The sequence below is a fragment of the Scomber scombrus genome, chromosome 18, assembly GCF_963691925.1.
Source record: "Scomber scombrus chromosome 18, fScoSco1.1, whole genome shotgun sequence".
Taxonomy (NCBI): Eukaryota; Metazoa; Chordata; class Actinopteri; order Scombriformes; family Scombridae; genus Scomber; species Scomber scombrus.
In genome coordinates, this window is record NC_084987.1 from 12,307,173 (window position 1) to 12,327,975 (window position 20,803).

Genomic DNA, 20,803 nt, shown 5'->3' on the forward strand with positions numbered 1-20,803 from the left:
CATACTATACTCTTCTTTCTTCTCTAATTCTTTGGAAGCATATACAAAAAAAGATGAATCAAGTAGACAATAAGAACCAGATATTTATTAAATATAATTTTAAAATTACTTTAAAGTCAAACAGATCAGTATGATGGAATAAAGAAGAAGAAAATTAAAGGTTACAGAAATCACTGATAATGTGTGTGATACATACATGCTGCACATCATGTTCGCTCTGCATTTCCGCATTTGTGGAGAGCGAAGTACACTTTAGAAAGGAGTGCCCACCTGTAGTCACTATGTAGACCTCCTCGTTTCTGACAGTTACAACTGAATGCACTTGGAGGCAATTTGCAGTTAAATATAGGTTACTGTATGTCTTGTCTTATGATGGTAATTTACGTTCTGCAACACAAGTCATTTTAATAAAGAGATGCTATTAGATTTGCTGGATTGTGGCTTTCCATATTTTATGGTCAGTAGCTGTGTAATTTCAATTTTTTAATCTAAAAAAGTATATTTAATAAGGATTAAACAACCATCCAGTTAATTTCTGACAATTCTCCCACAATGTACAATCCCTGCCATGTTTCATTATCTTAAAACTACATTAAGACACTCAATATTCCAAGTGCACAACAAATAAATGCCAAAACAAGATAAAACAACCCTAGTTCACGGGTATCTGCGTGCATGAAAAAGGGATAGAACCAAAAACTACAACTGGAATGTCAAGCTGTGAACCTGATGGAGACGTGAGTTAGTGCCGTTTATTTCAAGCCTGCGACTGTGCTTTCTCTTCCGTGATCCCGCTCTTTATCCACACACCCACAATCTCATTAACAGCACATACAGATGTCTTTCAATCATTGCCAACTGTGTACGGACAGGATGCAATTATTCACTTCCATTCCAGAAAATAATTACAATTTTAACATGCAAATTTTGCTTTAGAAAAATATGACAATGGATGGTTATGTCTTGTCTTTTTTTTTTCTCCTCAATTATTATCATATTTTCTTATTCGTTTTGAACTTTAATACCACTGACTATTTCTGAGCTTCAGTTATTGAATTAATAAGGAATACTACATACATATCAGCTGGAAAGAAGAAGGTAGAGGATGAAAGGGTCTGGGTTATGGTGCCCCTCCTTGCAGCTTCACCCCCACATTCCCGTACTTTAAGTGGGGAGAGAGCGGGCTGGCAAGGAGAGCAGTTCTGCAACATCATCACGATATTTCACATTGCCACAGCATCACAACAAGGTGGAAGGTAGGTGTGACTGTTTCCAGAGGGCATCCTCAGAGTCCGGAGAGGGAGGGGACAGACCAAAGGAGGAGAGAGGGTGTAGTGTTTCAGACCCTGCAGCTTTTAGCTCTTAGTCGAAGGAGATGAGCTGTGCCTCCGCGCTGCCCGGCACAGCCTGAGGGGCCTGCTGCTGTGTCTGCTGCTGCTGCTGCTGCGGGCCACCAGGGGTAGCCACCTAGCAAAAAACGGAACACAGAGGTAAAAATAGGAAGGTTAGTGAGGTTTGAGATTGAAATAGCCTGCAGTGAAGAGTAAAAATAAAGACACAGATGAATAGTTAACTAAGAGGTTCTTGTGACCGTCCACCAGACAAATTAGGTGTTCTTACTGCTAATACTTGCTAACATAGGTGTAAATATTATGTGACTTACCTGCTGGTACATGGGCTGTTGGCCTGGCATGTACGACTGTTGGGGGGGCATATTGGGGTCCTGTCCTGGCAATGCTGAAACCATGTTCTGCATGCTATATGGCTGGTATCCCATGTAACCCATACCATTGGTGGGGGCTGCCTGGGACATGGGCGGCATACTCTGGGCCTGAGATGCCATATTCTGCACAAAATAAGACTTACAGTTAGTGGGAGGATCATTTTTCATTTAACATATGTGTATATACGATGATCAAAAACTGAAAGAGGGCTACAAAGAGAGTCAGACCTGGTAGCCCTGTGTAGGTGTGGGCTGGTAGTTGGAGTAGGGTGGACTAGTAGTGGGAGGGGCCTGACCGGGAGGAGGAGCAGGCTGCCCGTTGGTGCCTGCTGGCTGGTACATGTATGCATTGACCATATTGGGATCTAGTGAAAGAGAGGACAGTCAGTCACACACAAACCAATAAGATTTGTGTGTATCATATCAAATGTTTTTAATGCAGTAGTTTACTTCCTCACCTGTGGCAGGACCGGGCATTGCCTGGTACTGTGGTGGTGCAGTCTGCCCAGACTGGTTCATATAGATGTTGTGCATAGGTGAACCCTCCACAGAACCAGCAGGGCTGAAGGTGCCTGGGTAACTGGGTGGAGCACCAGGCTGGTACACCACCCCTCCTGCTACGTTGGGGGGCAAAGACTGCATCTGTGTAACAGCACATCAAACACAGTCAGATATTTATTCCCAAAGACTTACTAAAAAGTAAGTGTGTAAATCCCCATTCATCATACAAATAAAATGTGCTGTTGATGGGAATCACAAAGCTCACGGTTAATACTGAACTGCAATCTCTCAATCAGAAACCATGAAAGCCCTCGCTTCTGCAGCTTTTCATGCCAAAAACTGACATTTCACAAAATGAATGATTGGTGGACATGACATTCTTCTAAAAAAAAGATGCATGACTGAGTTCCCTACTATAAGAGCAAGTAGTTTAACATCTGGTCTCATTAGTTAAATTTAGTTTTGGATTTACTCCGCTGTGAAACATTTGATTTCTGTTGGTTCAGGTTTTGTCGTCAGTGGAAAAAGTTTATTTTGACAGCAGATGATTGTAGTGCAGCTTGACAGATGTGCAGAACCAGTCTGTGTGTACCTGGGCGTAAGGCAGGGAGAAAGCAGGCATTTGAGCTCTCATCTGGATTGTGTGCTTCTGCTGCTCCAGACGCATCTGCCTTTCCTTTTCCTGCTCCTGGAGGCGCTGAATAGCCAGCTGTCTTTGCATCTCCAGGTACTCCTGTAGTACAAAAGCAAGGACTTGTCAGCATGATAATGCACTGCGCATCAACTTCTGCGCTCTCAGTGGAGGACTTGATTCATTACCTGTTTCTTCTGCCTCATGATCTCCAATTTCTGTGCCAGCTGGATCTGCCTTTGCCTCTCTGCTTCCTCTGCAGCACGGCGAAGCTTCTCTCGGTGTTCGTCCCGTAGGGCGTTGAGGGCCGCCCGAGCATCGCGCACTTGAGCCAACTTGTCCTGGAGCCCTTCATAGTACACTGCCAACAAGAGATATTATATGACAGTTTAGAGACTGGACACACACACACACACACACACACACACACACACACACACACACACACACACACACACACACACACACACGTAGTGCACAACTAGCACTCACATCGCTTCTCGTCCAGCTGGTTGAGGATGTCCAGAAGCTGTGGGTGCATGTTATTGATGGACTGGAAGAGTGATAGCACGGCACTGTCATTGGTGATGCTGCGGCCACGCATGTGGTTGCTCTTCATGCGGTTAAGGAAGGTGGTGACGGCATTCTGCAGAGCCTTGAGAAACTGCTCATGGTTTTCCTCTGACTCCCCATTCTGGTACGGCTGCTGAAGGCAGAGACGACAGAAAAGCAGAGCACAGAGAGTCATTCTGTTGTTTGCCCACACCAGTTCAGCTAGACATAAATACATACTACAACTAACATCTACTGTCAGCACAAAGTTTCAGCATACCTCCACTATGCTGACTGGTTGGATAGGGACATTAGTTTCGACAGGCTGACTGATTACTGGAATGGGCTCAGCCAATGGCACAGGAGCAGGGGCTGATGGGGTGGGACTCTTGCGAGCCTCCTCCTGTTTCTTCTCCCAGTACGTTCTGTTCAGGTAACGGGCCAACTGGAATAGTGTGACACATAAATATTATTATTGTAAGCATGATATAGCATTTACATTTGTCTTTGAATAATGGAGACTTTAAGGAAGAGAAGAAAATATACCTCAGGGTCTATATCTTCAGCTGATGGAGCAGAGGAATTCTGGAGAGAGTATATAATTCACTTAAGTCAGTTAGAGAACATATTTTTAATCACATTTTCTGTTATAATGGTGAAAAAAATATCTGGTAGTGAAAATATCTCAGTTTCTCAAAGAGAAAGCAGCAAGAGAAGAAGTCTTACCACAGGGGAAGTGTACAGGGTGCTGACTGGAGGTGCTGAGGAGGTAACTGGGGTGGGGTCAGCTTTGGGGTACATTGAGTACGAGTTCTTCTGCCTCTGTAAGTACAAATACAGATATTTAGCGTTTTTTATCTGTAAACAGGTTGTAAAAAAACATAACATTTCAGATGTGCAACCCACCATGCGCTCCTTTTCCTCAGCCTCACTTTGGGACAGGGCAATGGCCAGCTGCAGCTCTTCTTCCTCCTGAAGTGCTGCTTCATCTCTCTTTGGGGGCATCTGGTGAGAGAACAGAGCCACAGGAAGATCCAGAAGGCAGAAATGAGGGAAGAGGAGCCAAATACCATCACAGGGTCATTAAAATACACATTTACATGTGTATATAAAACAAGAAATCCTTTGAAAGATACATTGTCACAAGACTGATCATCTAATTTCCCTACTTCAGTTTGTGAAACCATTACTTGTGACTGTTGGGACAGCGGGCTGGTCAGGTACTCAGGGGGCAGTTCGGCAGGACCTGAGGTCTGGGCTTTCCCCTCCGCTTTCCTAAGTGGAGGGGAGAGTGAGGGGTGGCTGGTGAGGAAAAGGGATCAGGAAGGACAAAAAAACCTTGTAAATTAGTGGAGGGGAACATGCAGATTAATTCATCTGCATTAGGATCTGAAGTAGGGCTCATCAACTCACAGAACACAAATCAAATTCATTTCGTCAAATGTATCAATCCACACAAACCCTTAGACTCGCGGGAGTGACGCATGTTTCCATGCTCCCATTCCACTTCTATCGTGTTTAGTGAAGTGATATCTGCACAGACAGCTGTTTAAATCATATATGTGTATTTGTTTTGAACTTATTAATGGTATCTACTTTGATCGATCAAGGCTTCTAGTTTGTCCGTGAAATCGCCTTTTCACAATAATGATCACTTTATCTTGATCATCTTGGTTTCATAATCGTAAGAAGCTACAATCGCCCAGCCCTAATGTGCATTTAAACATGCACAAGGGCAGATAATGCTGAGTTTTGGAGAATAACTAAATTCTCGTTTTTTTTGTATTGCTATGTAGCTATTTAAGGGGCACACCTGTGTCATTTAATTGCAAAATGTGCTCTTAAGTTACAGCCTTGTATTTATTCCATGCGCCAAATCTGGTAAAGACTGGATGAAATGTGTTGTGATGAAAACAAATTCATAAAATAATGGTGAAATCAGCGGAAGAGTAAACTATAAATACCCAAACAGTTGCAGTGTGTGTTTTTAAGATTACAATTTAAATAACTAACAAACAGGTCTGAAAATATAAAACCTTAGTTGGCAAAACAAAATGCAACATATCAATACAAAATCAGTTCATAGCATGAATAAAGACAAGGTACAGCATTACATTTTTACCCTTAACAACAAACAATAGCTGTGGATGCTAACAGTGATCAAGTGCAAGAGGAAATAAACTAAGAACAAAACATATTTAGGCTCTTCATAAAAGTATACAGCACAACATTAGCAGTAAAATAATTAACAATACCAAACACGTCATAGAGCAGCTAATGAAAGAGTTTTAGAGACAGACACAGTGGTGGCATTCAAAGGTACTGTAATTCACGCTATAGAGACAAAATTCATGATAATTATGGCGGTACTATTATCAAATCTGGGGACTCACTTGTTGAGCAGCTCAAAGCAGGGCTCACACACACGCACTTCCTTCTCTATGCCAAACTTCGGAATGGTGGAGTACTTAGACGAACACTTGCCACAAAAAATCTGGCCACAGGCTCGACAATGGTGCTGGAAAAGCAAGAAAACACAAATCGAGGTCAACTCCTGCACATGCGCTATAAACATTCAGTATACTCCACAAATGCTGCCATAACCGAATGAAGGAAACCATAAAACCTCCAAGTGCCCTAGATTCAGGAGAGCCCAGCCTACCTTTCTTGTCATAACCCCAAACTGAACTCTGCACCGGTGGCACTCCTCAGCATCAACCCAGTCTGGAGCCTGGACACAGCAGACAGTCATTACATGTTATGACACATATGGTGAAACACTAACTGAGTGGAGCTTTGTGCACAGTCATCCTCTCTTCTAAATAGTTTACCTAATTGTTGGTGTGCATCCACCATAGACCATAAGATGATTCCAGAAATATAACCTACTTAATAAAACTAACTCTACTAAAGTGAAATAAGAAGAACAAAATATCTCACTCTCTCAGCTGCAAACATTGCGTCGCTCTCCTTGAACTCAGGGAACACATGACCTATGAGAGAGTAAAAACAGACAATGTTAAGCATTCAGTATACACTACTAGTAATAAATAAACACTAGTTAACAAGAATATAACTGCCGTTGAACGCAATGTATGTACTACTTAAATCTATTTTTTTTACATCAAGACCTTGTTGAAACAGTGATGAATAAATGACCTGAATATACAAATTTAGATGTGTTTTTGCTTGTGGGGATTGTTTATCTAGGTCATTATACTTTCAGAGACCCTGAAGTTTATTATTTAAGGTGAAAGAGACCGTAAAAATTTAAGAGAAATAGAAAAAAGAAACATATCAACTTACCTTCCACTTTCATGATCTGATAAGTGTCTTGAACCACCTTGTATTTGGGCTCATTACGGAAGGCGTGGGCCCAGGCTTGGATCAGGTAGAGGATCTTGTTTCTGACATTTGGTTCCGTCTGTTTCTGGCAGAAAAGGAGCCCAATTTTTAACAAAAATGTCTCTTCACACCTTTAAATCCTCCTTGTATATATCTTATTCATCCCAGTTGTCATGTAACATTGGTAAACTGAGCTGTGGGACCACCGACTGAATCCAACAGCATTGTATTTGATAACAAGAACTGAGGTGGGAAGTCCTGTGCATTGGTCTGAAGAAAAAAAAAAAATCCCCTCCGTCACAAGGCAATGACATCATCAGGAAGTTAAAACCAGCATGGGCTGCAGCAGCCTGTGTCACATGATACAGCAAGAATCCAATGAGATATTGCTGGCTCATGCTGAAACGCAGTCAGCTGTATGTCAACAGTGAGCAGCTATCAGCCAAAAGAGAGGGTGGGAAAGGTTATAATGTTTCCAGCCAAAATATGAGCAGACAAATCATCCTGTTTATGTCTAAGAGGCTTAAAACACTACTAGTTTACTCATTACTTTAATAGTGGAGGGCGAGGGACTTACACATAATTGCACAGATATTATTTAACCTAATTCTATAAATGCTGCAACAGTCCACCCTCATCAGCAAATTCAGCTTCACAAAGAGAAACATATACATGGGGACTTTTATGGAACTGGATCATTGCAACATGGGAAAAGAAAGTGATTACGTGCAGTTCACTGGAAACTGACCACAACAAAAAGGTATATAACATTTTTTTTTTTTAAAAAGAAACAAATAAAAGAAAGGTCACCTTGAGTAGATCCTTCAGTTCCTCCATAGTTTGTTTACTCGCCACCTCATCGTGGACCGTCTGTCCACAGTTCTTCACTACTGACTCCAGCACCTGGAGAGTAAAGCCATGTCATTTTTTCTTTATTATGCACTTTAAAGCAAAGCAACCGTCTCCCAAAATCAGGTGTTTTATTATTGTGATCAACGAGCACACTAATGTAGAGAACCCAAACACTTTATTATATATATATATATATATACACACACATATATATATATATACACACACACACACACACAACACACTGATTTATTTTACATATTATAGTGTATTTTTCACCAGCTGAGAAATAATTAGCAGCAAATTTTCAACTGCACTGTTTCGACTGTAAACACATACCTCAAGTGCATAGAGGGCAACATGGGGATTTTTGTCATTTAACTTCTTCTTAATGGCCCCGATGGCATATTTAGCTCTGAAAGAACAAAAAAAAAATACTGCTCAATCCAGTCCAGATGATAAATCAGAAAAGCACACTCAGTTTTCTTAATTACAAAAAAAGATAAACATAATACTCAAGTGATTGAGTTATTTTCAACATTGACAGCTAGGTGTATGAATATACAGGGAGGCGGGCATAGTCACTCACTGTGTGTCTCCTTGTCGAATGAGATCACAGATCTGCAAAATGGATTCCCAGTCAGTCTCCAGCAGCAGTTGACTGGTGGCTTTATCTAAAAATGATAACAGGTGGTTAAAGCTTTAACATCCAGTACATAATGCTTATTTAACAGTGACCATACAGTATCTGCTACACCAAACCAACATAGCATAATAGATAACCAGCCTCTTCCTTCCTTAATTACAGGCATGGGCATGTGATAGAAAAACCATGTCCACCTGGGCTACAGATACAACATACATGTATTTGGTCTCTCTCTTGATATTGGTAATGGTTCCTTTGATGAACTATAATCACATATTTATATTTTCTTAGTGAGAATTGTTATTACTGTGGCATAAATCCAGATTCAGAGAGGTAACTGTAGTAAATCCAAGTTCTTGATACAGACACAAACACATACTTGATCTGTTAAGCTTCCCAAACTTCATAACCCTCATTACTATGGGATATTGTAATGGGAGACAAGATGAAGTTTAAAAAAAAGATGCCTTATAATAAATATACATTTTTAAAATGGCTCCTATTTTCTCTACCTGTTTGGTCATTACATCCACATGGCATTTCTCAAAATGTTCATGTTTTTAAATATCTAATGAAAGTAACTCGACTCATTCCCAATAAATTGTCATCTTGTCATTATTAAATGGTAAGAAACGCAGATTACTAACACAACAAAGCTATCAACTATCACAGGGCCCATGATCCCAAAAGGCCATAACTTGAATGTATGGAAATCAGATTATTATAACGCTGCATAGGAAAATGTAACATTAAAGCCTAATACCCATGTAAGGCCTTAATTTGGGTTTAGCTTTGAATCTGATCTTCGTGAGGTCCTGACTTTGAAGACAGTCCCAATGTCAGAATTTTAGGACCCTCATTATATAAGCTGACAGTGTGCTTATATTATGTATATTATGCAAAAATCTATGTTTCGATACCACACCACACATTACCACATAACAAACTTGGCAATAGTTCAGCATAGAAACAGTAAATACAATGCAAAGAGTTGGAGGGTCAGGAGGTTTATGGGGTGTCAGCAGACCCTTTTTTGCCAGGGGGCATTACTAAGGTAACCCTATCGTATATTTTCACTGCCATTCAAGCAGGTTAACTGAGTAATAATAATAATAAATGATTGCCCGACAGTGTTTAAATACCAATGGAGGTCACTGTTATTATCTATTATCAATACGATGCATTAAACCACAATATGACAGACTCTTCTTGGGTTAATGTTTAGGTAACAAACACTAACATTTGTCACGTTATCTTAATGGAGGGACTTCCAATTGATTAGTAGTGAATTTATCCATCAAGCAAATTGCTAACTTAATCAACCTGTTGTGGTCTAAAGAAGTGGACATTAAAACTCAAATATCTTACTAAATGACAACGTTGTTTTTGGCTGACTGATATTCTTGCACAGCTAATCCATGTCATTTGAAATTAATTATTTTTATTACTACATTATTGGGGTTGACGATTAGCTGGCGATAATATATTATCGAGTGAAACTGATATGAACTAATTTAAAGCCCATCAAGAGCCTTGTTTAACGCTAGCTTAACTAATAGCACAGCGATAGTGCAAAATAAAGACAACGTAGATTAAGTAAAAAATTCACTGTGTTATCAACTTAATAAGGATACAAAAATTAGTGATCCTATTTAGGGCCTCGAAACAATAGCAGCGGATTTGTTAGCAGGCTAAAATTAGCTGGCCTGAGAGCCACAGCCCCAGCGTCTGTCAAAACAATACCCTGGAAAACATCGCAGTTTGATTCTTAGTTGACAAATGAGCTATCAACTTGACAAGTGTGCTTATAAACTCACCCAACAGCCTCTCAAATGTACCTCCGCCTTTCCCCATGTTATATTCAGAGTCGCAAAGAGACTGTCGAAGTGTGTTGTTTGGTGAAACAGATCCTGGTGATTCTCACCGCTGAGGTTAGCCTGCTAGCTGCTCTGTGTTAGCACAGCTGTGGCACTTCCTGCTTCTTCTTCTTCTTCTTTTTGGATGGTTTTTAGGGGCGATTTGCATCCAAAATGTCGCTTTACCGCCACCTACTGGATTGAAAATAAGACTCAACTCTCCTAGCTACCCTAGATTATTACGGTATATAAAATGAAAACAACAAAAAGAAAGAAATACAGGTCTTCCCTACCCCTCATCTCATTATCTTATGTAACTTCTCAACAACCTTTTTTTAGTTTTTTTTTTATTGACAAAAACATTTTTTTTAAAACAACTTACAAAACCATATATATCCTGAGTACATATAACAAATACAAAGAAAAGCAAATATATATGCAAAGAAAATGTACACATTACAACTATGAATTACCGCTATGGGGATGGGGATCTTTAATACTATTTTCAACAAGGCACAATATCTGACTGTTTTAATTGCTTTTGGTTTTAGGGAGGATTCAATTAATGTATTGTTTGATCTCTTGCTTAATGCAATAAAGCATGGTTTCTTATCTGTAAATTTACATGTATGGATATGGAATTTGGCCATTATAATAATAAGATTCATCATGTACAAATGAGAATTTTTCTTTGTATTATTTTCCATGACACCAAACAACACATTCTTCCAAATTAAATTAAAACTGTCATCAATATTTTCAACAATAAAATCACAAAGGTTTTGCCAGAATATCTTCACGAATGGGCAATGCCAAAATAGATGTACAATAGTTTCTGGACATTCATAACAAAAACTACAACTCACATCAATTTCTCTTTTAAATCTCTTATGCTCAACAACCTGGGCCCTGAGCAACTCTTATTTTCCACTTCTGCCGTAGACACACCACCAACAGTGGGTTTTGCTCTCTCTAGTGACCAATGTACTTTTAGTAAGCACATTCATAGTAGTAGAAGAAGCACTCATATTCTTTACTTAGGGTTAGGGTTAAGATCACCTCCAGACATGTTTTAAGATCAATTCTATATATGCATAGACAATCAATTTCTCCTGCAACTCATTAAACATTATTGTCAGCATTTATACAGACGTCTCTTGATACTATCTGTCTGAAGTCAGACTTATACAGTAAATAGACTTTAGGTGATCTGGCAGCAGAGTGGCAATGTTAAAAGTTACTACCAAAGTGTATGCCTACCAGTTCCACCGTTAGTTGCATTTGTTTGACCCTAACCTCTGACCTTCCTGTGGTTGGGGTAACTCAAGTGAAATATATGAAATAAGTTATCAATGATGCAGTATACATATATGTTACTTGAGTTATGGTGTAGTTGGTAATCCCAAAAAGCTTTTTTAGGGCACTGTACTGATTATTTATAATTTAAACACAACACTTGTCTCACTCTATGTTTTCTCCATTACAACTGTACAGTAAAATAGCACAGACTGCCTCACTGTATTCACAGCATTACTCTACCATCACTACTATAGGCCTACTTAGGTCATGTATGAGTCACTACCTGGCACTTGGAACACTGGTATCTATTGTTATTGTGATGTTGTAATGCTTGTAATGCTCCATAAAGTGGCATTGTGTTTCTACGTCTTCTGATGTGATGGATAGAAAAAAAAAGAAAAAAACTGAGGGAGCCATTTCTGCTCTCCCAGCTATGATCAAAGGCATTGTCTACCGTGGATATAAATCAAATGCCCGAGTATAATTACTAAGCAATTAATGAAATTTAGGGTGGAATGAAAACAGAATCATGTCATTGTGTAATTCTCTGAAATTATTCTTCACAGTTTCTGTGAATTATTAATTATTTTAAAGTGACAGAGTACATAATTTGAGTGATCTGAACAATGTCTCATAAATAAAGATGCTGTGGCTTATAACATCCCACATGACATGCTAACACTGAGATACTGAGAGATAGACATGCGCACATAAAGTACAGATATTTTTCATTTATTGACATTTAAGTAGGAAGGCGAGTGCTTTGAGATGAATTGTGCTAGGAGTGACTATTCTGCTGTTAATCCATGAGTTGACAGGATTTTTTTACATTGTGAAACAAAGATAATGGATTTTTCTTTGTCCCTGGTACAGGGTAGCAGAGATAGGGAAGGGGAGATGGAGGATAGGAGACGGAGGGCCACACACACACACACACACACACACACACACACACACACACACACACACACACACACACACACACACACACACACACACACACACACACACACACACAAACCCTTCTCAACAATATAGCACCACAAGCAAATGTACACACATCCCCATTGTTCTATTGTTCTTCTCCACTCAGCAGAACCCACAGTAGTGTTTAGATAAATAAGCCAAACAAAGATGTCCCTCTTAAGACTACTATACTTCTCTCAAACACATGGAGGTTGAAAGAATCTTTCAAAGTACAATATTATCTGTAGTCATAAAAATGTGAACACACACAATATCCCTCAGTAGAGGATTTGGAAGACCAAAACTTTTATTGTATTTTACAATGACAGACAGAGAAAAAAGGTTATTGAATGATATCATGTATGAAATAATAAAATGAGTTCAATTTTCCCTTGACAGCCTCCTGTGGCTTTTCAAAGAAAAAAGCAAACTGGAATAACATTAAATATAAAATAATTATAAGGAACTAAATCAAGAGAAGAAAAAGAGTGTGTCATCGGTTGGGGTGATTTTGTGGGACTTGAAGGCATTCAGACTTTTGGGATCTTAGACATAACCTTTGACCTGTGAGGCAGGTGCCCTGCGAGGACTGCTCTCTCCACTGCTAAAGGTGGGAGAGCCTGGCATGCCAGGGGGACTTGACCCAGCATAGAGCAGCGATCCCCCAATAAGGAGCAAAGCTGATGCAGCCCAGCCGATGTAGAGGGCAGGGCCAAGTTCACGCTTGTGTGGAGCAGCCACATGTGGGTCATAGAAATCCCTGATGATGGAGTGGGCAGTCCAGCAGATGGGCACAAGGTAGAGGAAACCTGCGATGGCGAAAAGGGCGCCAGAAATACGAGCAACACGGGCCTTGAGGCTGTTTACACCAATACACTTAGTGCACTTGACTCCTAGGACCCCCAGAGCCAGAGCCAGGCCACACATCAGGATAGAGAACACGGTGAGGCCCCGGGCAGCCTGCATGTCACTGGGCAGAGCAAGCAAGCTGTCATACACCTTACACTGGATTTGACCTGTGCTTTGCACAATGCAAGTCATCCACAGGCCCTCCCAAATGATCTGAGCTGTCACTATGTTGTTACCGATGAAGGCAGTGACCCGCCAGAGGGGCATGGCACAGACTACTAACCCACCCACCCAGCCCACAATGGACATGATTAGGCCCAGCAACTGCATGCCCGTGGTTGCCATGGCAAAAGATCTTGTTTATATCGGATGTTTATATCGGATTTGTCTTGGTTTTATATCAGTCTGTGTTGGTTGCACAGTGCCCACTTATAGTCCCAATGAAATGTGACAGTCTACAGTACTGGGAATATAGTGTCCAACTGGATCCTCTGTCTTCAGGTGATGATTTCAATGACTTCAGCTTGGGTTAGACAAGCACGGGAAGCCTGGAATCAGACAGTAGAATCAATTTTAAACATTTATAATCATCATCCATATACTTCTGCAAAATCCCCAGATAGAAAAATATTTACAACTTGTTACAAGAACAAGCATTACATCTGTACAGTATGAAAAGGCTAATGGAGCATATATTTACCATAAATATTTGGAAACAGGCTTTGAGGCCCATGTCTAGTGGATTCCAATGAGAACCACAGAGAATAGCCTTCTTTGAAACAGTTGTGGGTGTCGAGCTACGCCTTGCTGGGTGAGGGGATTATCTCAGAAAAACATGAGGGGACTCTGAACACAAGCAGCTTTCATGAATGCTTGTGGAGTGGGCCAGGAGGACCTGTATCATCTATTTATCACAGCTCTCAGTACCCACATTTGACAATTTCTGTGAATCAAACCCTCCCTGCACAAGATCAATTCCAGGGGTTGCTTCATGGGGATAGATGGACATGTTTCAAAGGGGTGAGCTTTACCCATTGGACCACTGGTTAATAAGAACCACCATCTGAGATCCTTATTATCTCATTGGATTTGAACAGAATTACAAAGCCTGTACTGTAAGTAGAAAGATAACAGATTGTGAATGGTTTCACAGTAAGAAACCATTCCTAGTTTTCCTGTTGACACATTTGAAGTCCCTCAAAGGGCCTTGGAGGTCCCCCAGACCTCTCTTTCTGATGCTCTACCTCTTTCCAATTGTAAACATTGCAATGAGGAAAAAGCAACTGATAACATCCAACACACCTGCCTTGAACACCCCTCAAATAGGGATAATCAACAGCGATACAGCTAAATTAGAAGAATTACTGGAAATATTTTTTGTATTACCTCAAACATATCATCTCACAAGTGCACTAAATGTTTTTCAGTCAGTTTTTTGACATTTTGAGAAAGACAGACAGTAATACACTGATAAATGAAAATTAAAATATGTAATAATTATTAAGCATATTTACCTCAAATGGAGTATACTAGACTTTCACTGCTCTCCTTGTAGTCAGTCCACAGGTTAATGTTACCGTTCTTTTGCTTGTGTAGATCAGTTGTAGATGCCTGGAGTTGTGAATGTTGGCCCTGAGAATTCAATTCAGTCCACAGGGAGGCTGGAGAGCAGGGGAAGCTCTATCTCAGAGGTCAGTTGCGCTGGACTGGAGAGGGTTGATCAGCTTCGACACCCAGGACTGAACTGGAGATGGGGCTGCCCTCCGAGATGCCAGCGCAAGTCTGTGTGGCAGTGGGCAGAAGCATGCGCTTGTGTGCACGACTGTGTCAGTGTGTGAATGCGTGAATATGTTTGAGTGTGTCTCCCAGTGCCTGGTGTATGAGCACAATGCCCTGCTGTTTTCTGCGCCCTCCCTCCCTGCTCCACGTCAACCTCTGTCCCAATCCTGCAGCCCCTAATGTCCATCCAACTCGGCAACCCATTCTCTCCTCTTTTACAACTTTAACTCACTTGTTCATTTATGAGAGCCGTCTCTTTTCTTCTCTACTCTCGCCTTTCATTTTCAATCTGTTTATGGGTTTCACTGAAGTTTTTGAGTGTGGGGAGTCAGTCCTTATGCAACCTCTTGTTTACTGTTCTGTCAGGGAAAATGTGGTTCATTGTAGTTTTTTATATGGATTTGCAATGTAATAAATATATTTGACATACAGAATAGACACTAAGAAGATAATTACAAGCAAAGGAACTGCATTCATACTGGGCATTGATACATTTGCTATGGTGTTCAGATGCTGCAAAAACTAGAACAGATTGTTAGGGGAGCAGCATTTTTGCCACCATGCAGGCGACCAGGACTGAAGAATGGATGAAGCCTGTCAGTGAATGTATCCATGAAAGTGTGAATGTGGACTCCAGATTCTGCGCAGTAGAAGGATACACGACCTTCTGTGTAGTCCAGAAAGACGCCCACCCTCCTGGGTCTCTGTTCTAGAGCCAACAGTGTGACAGGGGAGGTGTTCGCAACGTACTGGCCTCCCACCTTCAGGCTTAAAGTCCAGAAACCATTTGCAGGGCAGACAGAGAACTTCCCTTTCCTGTTTATGGATTGTCTGACAACTCCCAGGTTCCATTCGATCTTGTCCCCGACCTCCACCTCCCAGTAGCACCTAGCACTGACGAAGCTTTCTTTGGCTAATACGTTTGCAACACGGTCGAATCGTTTGGGGTGATCCGGTACCTCCTGAAACTTGTCTGTGTGCCTCACTTGTTTTCTGTCATCTGAGACAAAGAGGAAGGTGTGGGCTGTTTTAGCACTCAGATTGACATCCACTATGGAAGATGGAGAGTAAAAAGTTAACAATCAGTCAAACAGCACGGACAGCTTAAGCACAAATATTCATTTCTGTGTACCCAAAGCCTTACCTGTGTATTTCTCTATTCTCTTAAGTTCTGTAAAGGAAAAGCCAGAGGAAAAAGGAACGTCACTGTCATTGACTTTTATCATAAAATGTCAACATAATACATTTAAAAATTGTGGTACTGACCAGACTTAGAGAGCCTGTTGACTTCTAAATTTATCTTATCCATAATGTCTGACAGTGCTCTTCTGGTGACCCCAAGACAAGGATCAATTTCTATGGTAACCTTAGACCAATCCTTCATCTCAGCAAGGCACATAGTGGAAACAATGTTCTGCATGACATAAGAGGAAAAATTCAATTTCCCTGGTGATCGTAGCCAATATCAGTGCTTTACCATCTTCTCTATGTGCAGAAGGTGAAGATGCTTACCATGGTACCTTCTTTTGTGTTGTCACTTTGATCACAGTGTACGGGAATCTGAGGATCAGATTCAGCGGTCTCCTTCCGAAGCTCCTGGATTTCCTGTTCAAGCTCTTTCACCAGTGTGTCCACTTTCTTCTCCTCTTCTCTCTGTCTTTCCTCAATTGCTGAAACAACAGCTTTGTGACTCTTCTCCATAGCATTTACGAGGGCAGAGAAGACCTTCTGGCTCTCTCGCACCTCTCTGAGGTAAGAGTTCTGATTGGAAATCATATTGATCATCATTCAACTGTATATATTTTTTAAGATGACAAAAGATGGCAAAGATTTTTGTGATGTAGACATTTTCAACTGACCTTTTGGAGTTCAAGAGAATATTTCAACCTCTCTATCTTCTGCACCCTTTCCTGGATCATTTCCTCAATATCAATAACCTGTACATGTGCAACGGTGGCGTTAGCATAGACAAAAATGCAAGATTTAAATGATCAGATTATATCACATATGAAGGGCCAAAGTACCATCTCATCATCAGGTGGTTTCTGTGGTTGAGTCTTCCTGTAGTTTTCAGACAAATCGGCCAGAATGCGGTTGACACTGAGGTCAGGCCGGTCAGTAAACAGTCTTTTGCAGTAGGGGCAATACTTGGACTGGTGTCGTGTCCAGTAGTGACAAAGACAGGACAAGCAGTAGCTGTGTCCACATGGTATTGTTACTGGGCTGTTGAAGATGTCTCTACACAGAGAGCAAAGGAAGTGCTTCTTGGGGAGGAGGCTGATGGTGGAGGCCATTATTCCTAAAAAGATCCATGTCAAAGTATGAAAAAATGTTTTTTTTTTCTTTTTGCAATTAGGAGAGTGAATTGTAATATATTGTAAATAAGTGGCCAGAGAAATCATTTTATAAACATCTGAGGAAGGAGGGCATCTTTGTAATACATGCAATGAACATTACTACTTTTAAGAAATAATAATGTCATATATTAAAGTCCATATACACATGAGTACATATGGTTAGTTCAGCTACAGACAGCAAATTCAATACATTGTTAATTTAAATGTTTGTTGTTTTTGATGAATATATAATAATATTACATCAGTATTCAATTTTAACTATAGTTACTTGCTTCTGACCATTTCTAACAACTCTGACTGAAATGTGAATCAACAATTATTTTAAGCTCAGCTATGCAGCACAAATGGGGTGTAACTTCAAAATGGCATACCATCTCCTATTACATAATGATACACAAAGGACAGGATATGTTTTTTTATGAGCAACTGGTTCATGTCAGTGGAAAAATCCCACGATGAGGTATAATCCTCTGATTATTTTCAACCACAATGTCTTCTTATAGCTGTCACAGATATTAGAGTCAAAAAATAATTTCTTTGTGATCAAGGAGCGATAAACTAACAGAGAGCGGAAGAGGTTAAGTGTAGGATGAGATGGAAGGTATGTAGTCAAACAGGTACCATGTAAATGGTTTGCAACGTCATCAAGGAGCTTAAGCTCAACACAAATAGTCAACTACTGAAATCTTATGCAATATGTTACTCCTGAGTTTTGTCCTGACTCTATTGTGCTCTAAAATTCATATAGAAGGCATTCTCAGGTTATGAATCATGTCCATGAATGATTCAGAGGACTGATTTCTGTCTGACTTTATAGTTACAAAAGAGGTATCTTTTCTCTAAAATGTAATAGAAACCAGTGTAAAAAGGTTTGTGGGGTCTTACCTTTCTTGTCCAGATAGCACCGTGATTAGTCTGTACTGCTTCTGTTCATAGTTTCAGGGTAATGCAGAGAAACTGCAACAGTTTCCACTCAACAGTTGTACTTAGGTGTGTGTGTTTTCTAGGGAAAGGAACAGTGCTGTACACAATGGCATGCTCAGTGGAGACTCCACCCCGAATGTTACCTGAACCTAGTTAAACTTGCCTACAGCAAGACAACAGGAAATGTTGCAGGTTGAATAAAATGTTCTATGGTTTCCAAGTGAGTGCAAATAAAACAATACAAATGTGGTGTAAAAAAATCACAAACACATTTATAAAGTCATTCAAATAAATTAATTTACAGTTTCAATTAATTAATTTATTGTTTTTGAAAATCAATAATTCCACTTGATCTGTTAAGATGAACAGTGTAGTAACCTATAGTATAAAGGTTATATTGTTTTACAGAAAAAGGGAGTCAGCAAGTAAAGTTTGTGCTTCAACCTAAAGGGGACATTTCCTTATTTAATCTGGTATCCAGTCAGCTTGATAGCTACATAAACAACCTTCCATGAAAACAGGTCAAAAGTCAAGCATAAGTCATGCAGTCATTGACGAGGAGCTGCAAAGAAGCGATTGATAAAGATTGAGTTGAAGTTGAGTCTCGCAGTTGGGGCCACTCTGTCCTCTATATGCTTAGTAGCCACCATGGCTGTTCCTCCTGCTGAACCACCTACTGCACCACCTATGATCCCATAGAGAACCATCCCCCCTGGCCCCTCTATAGAGCCAAACAGTGCACCCATGACAGTTCCCACAACTAAACCTGTCCCCAACCCTCTAGCCAGGGATTTTCTCAGCCAGCCATTGTCCATCTCTGCCTTGGCTCTGATCTCTTCATCGGTGGTGTAGGCAGCCGGCTGGGGATACAACTCATCCGATATGTATTGCTTCCCCATCTTAGTCCACGCTTTCTCATTCGCTGCTGCCCTCTGCTTTCTAAGCCTCTTTTCCTCCTTCCGCACCTTGTCCTCTGCTTTCAGGAAAGTTTTGCTAGAGAAGTGCCCTCCCCCTAAGGAGGCAACCATCAACTCAAGCTTCTGCAGCAGCCCTCCATCACGGCTGCGATCCCTCCAGTTCTTGCTGAAAACATGAAAGCGTCCGCCAAACTTCTCAATCAGTTCTCTCAGGTGCCAGTCAGTTTTCTTCACCCTGTCTTCCAAGACAGCTTCCTCCATATTTCCTTCAAAGGCCAGGAGAACCATGCAGTGTCTCAGACAGTGTCTTCCAAAACGTCTCATCATCAGCTTGGGGGTTCTCATGTCATCTGGGGAGACTTTATCCATGTCAAAGGCGACAAGAAAGGCATGGGGACCAGGGATACATAAGCACTTAGACCTTCTCAGCTCCACCTTCCTCTTAACTTGAGATATATCCTTTTCGTAGAGGTTCGGTCCATTGACCACAGCCATTCGTCTACCAGCCAGTTCTCCAACATACTTCCTGCTGTCAGAAATGCTGATGACATCCTTAGAAAACTCCTCCCTCCCAAGAATGGCGTTGGTTAGTAAGAACTGGGAATGTCCACTGCTACCGACCAACATCAGCCTCAATTCCGTAGAAGATCCTATGAAACAGTGAAGTTCAGTTTTATTTAAGAGAAAAGTAACTCTTAAATTCACAAAGGGAATGTCCATTTACTTAAATTTATCTTGGTTATTTTTACATTGTTTTCAACTGAGAATCTTTAACATTTAATTGTATTAAACGAACAGGTGTATGTAATAGTCTGAAAAAGGGTTAGCCAAAGTAATCACTCTGAAGTAAACTAACAACCCCTGCTGTATACCAACTAGCAATACTGCCAGCTACCACTGTCCCTCTATGTTGATGCAGTTTTCCTAGGTTTGGCTGCTTTTTTTTTTACAAAATAATAATTTAAAAAAAATTTTAAAATGCATTTTTAACTCAACATCAAGGAACTAAATACAATAAATAATTATTTGGACCATTAGGGTTCTTTTAGTGTTTCTTCTAATGTGTTGAAAACTCAAGAGCTGATGTTTTTCTCTAATAAATGTTGGTAGTGGACAGTACAAACAACATTGTGGGTAAGGGGAAATGGGGAGGTTCAGAAAAAGGGGAGGGTAATGTACATTTTCTTTTGGCAGACGGAAGAGGAGCCTAATTATTCTCTCCTTATTCCCTCATGGATGTTCCCAATTTTCATTTACACCCCCTAATAAATATTGTAATCTGAATATATTAAGTCTTAAAGTGAAATATAACATCTTAGATTTTTTTACATTTTTCCTCATTTAATTAATAATAAACAATAACACGTTCCCTTTAAAAAAAAAAGTGAAACATAACATTACCCCCCCCCCCCCCCCCCCCCCCCCCGAGTACTTTTTGTACAGCCCCTAACTGGCATGCAACCTGATACATTACTGTATATTCCACCCTGTAACTTTGTAGAAAAGGTTCAATTCATGTAATTAATACATTTTATTTTTTATGCACCTTTCATATTAAATCAGAGAGCTTACCTTTCTTCCTCTTATCCATTTGGTGGGTTGTCAG

General features: G+C 40.4%; 4 protein-coding genes across 9 annotated transcripts; all 4 read right to left on the reverse strand.

The window, feature by feature from the left end:
- Nucleotides 1-71: 71 nt before the first annotated feature.
- On the reverse strand, nucleotides 72-10,202 carry hgs (hepatocyte growth factor-regulated tyrosine kinase substrate). Of its 6 annotated transcripts, none has more exons than XM_062438053.1 (20): nucleotides 10,068-10,202; nucleotides 8,194-8,278; nucleotides 7,944-8,019; nucleotides 7,563-7,655; nucleotides 6,714-6,831; nucleotides 6,348-6,400; nucleotides 6,070-6,138; nucleotides 5,801-5,925; nucleotides 4,598-4,682; nucleotides 4,314-4,412; nucleotides 4,134-4,229; nucleotides 3,954-3,992; nucleotides 3,688-3,852; nucleotides 3,348-3,558; nucleotides 3,044-3,216; nucleotides 2,817-2,957; nucleotides 2,182-2,365; nucleotides 1,952-2,088; nucleotides 1,664-1,846; nucleotides 72-1,467 (listed from the first exon to the last, which is right to left on the reverse strand). In XM_062438053.1, the coding sequence occupies exons 1-20, from the start codon at nucleotides 10,102-10,104 to the stop codon at nucleotides 1,363-1,365; spliced, it is 2,274 nt and encodes a 757-aa protein (XP_062294037.1). In that variant the 5' UTR covers nucleotides 10,105-10,202; the 3' UTR covers nucleotides 72-1,362. The 6 variants fall into 6 exon arrangements, with proteins under 6 accessions (XP_062294037.1, XP_062294036.1, XP_062294035.1 ...); XM_062438052.1 differs by having other exon boundaries at nucleotides 3,348-3,561; XM_062438051.1 differs by having other exon boundaries at nucleotides 3,348-3,561; nucleotides 4,577-4,682.
- Nucleotides 10,203-12,732: 2,530 nt separating this feature from the next.
- Nucleotides 12,733-14,988, reverse strand: cldnk (claudin k). Its single transcript, XM_062438054.1, has 2 exons — nucleotides 14,735-14,988; nucleotides 12,733-13,768 (listed from the first exon to the last, which is right to left on the reverse strand). Exon 2 carries the CDS (start codon nucleotides 13,563-13,565, stop codon nucleotides 12,918-12,920), a length of 648 nt encoding a protein of 215 aa, XP_062294038.1. The 5' UTR covers nucleotides 13,566-13,768; nucleotides 14,735-14,988; the 3' UTR covers nucleotides 12,733-12,917.
- A 517-nt stretch (nucleotides 14,989-15,505) lies between these two features.
- Nucleotides 15,506-17,293, reverse strand: btr02 (bloodthirsty-related gene family, member 2). The gene is made up of 6 exons (XM_062439549.1): nucleotides 17,024-17,293; nucleotides 16,859-16,936; nucleotides 16,512-16,760; nucleotides 16,266-16,413; nucleotides 16,144-16,170; nucleotides 15,506-16,050 (listed from the first exon to the last, which is right to left on the reverse strand). The coding sequence occupies exons 1-6, from the start codon at nucleotides 17,291-17,293 to the stop codon at nucleotides 15,506-15,508; spliced, it is 1,317 nt and encodes a 438-aa protein (XP_062295533.1).
- Nucleotides 17,294-18,828: 1,535 nt separating this feature from the next.
- LOC133999929 (GTPase IMAP family member 9) lies at nucleotides 18,829-20,797 on the reverse strand. Its single transcript, XM_062439277.1, has 2 exons — nucleotides 20,770-20,797; nucleotides 18,829-19,847 (listed from the first exon to the last, which is right to left on the reverse strand). The coding sequence occupies exons 1-2, from the start codon at nucleotides 20,786-20,788 to the stop codon at nucleotides 18,829-18,831; spliced, it is 1,038 nt and encodes a 345-aa protein (XP_062295261.1). The 5' UTR covers nucleotides 20,789-20,797.
- Nucleotides 20,798-20,803: the final 6 nt, after the last annotated feature.

Excerpts from the sequence above, each read along its gene's own strand:
- hgs (XM_062438047.1), bottom strand. The coding sequence starts at position 10,104 with ATGGGGAAAGGCGGAGGTACATTTGAGAGGCTGTTGG. Across the intron at positions 2,366-2,816 it reads TCTCCCTGCCTTACGCCCAG|ATGCAGTCTTTGCCCCCCAA; the intron begins GTACACACAGAC and ends GCTGTTACACAG. Across the intron at positions 1,468-1,663 it reads AACAGCCCATGTACCAGCAG|GTGGCTACCCCTGGTGGCCC; the intron begins GTAAGTCACATA and ends GTTTTTTGCTAG.
- cldnk (XM_062438054.1), bottom strand. The coding sequence starts at position 13,565 with ATGGCAACCACGGGCATGCAGTTGCTGGGCCTAATCATGTCCATTGTG.
- btr02 (XM_062439549.1), bottom strand. The coding sequence starts at position 17,293 with ATGGCCTCCACCATCAGCCTCCTCCCCAAGAAGCACTTCCTTTGCTCT. Across the intron at positions 16,937-17,023 it reads AACCACCTGATGATGAGATG|GTTATTGATATTGAGGAAAT; the intron begins GTACTTTGGCCC and ends GCACATGTACAG. Across the intron at positions 16,171-16,265 it reads CAACAGGCTCTCTAAGTCTG|AACTTAAGAGAATAGAGAAA; the intron begins GTCAGTACCACA and ends TTTCCTTTACAG.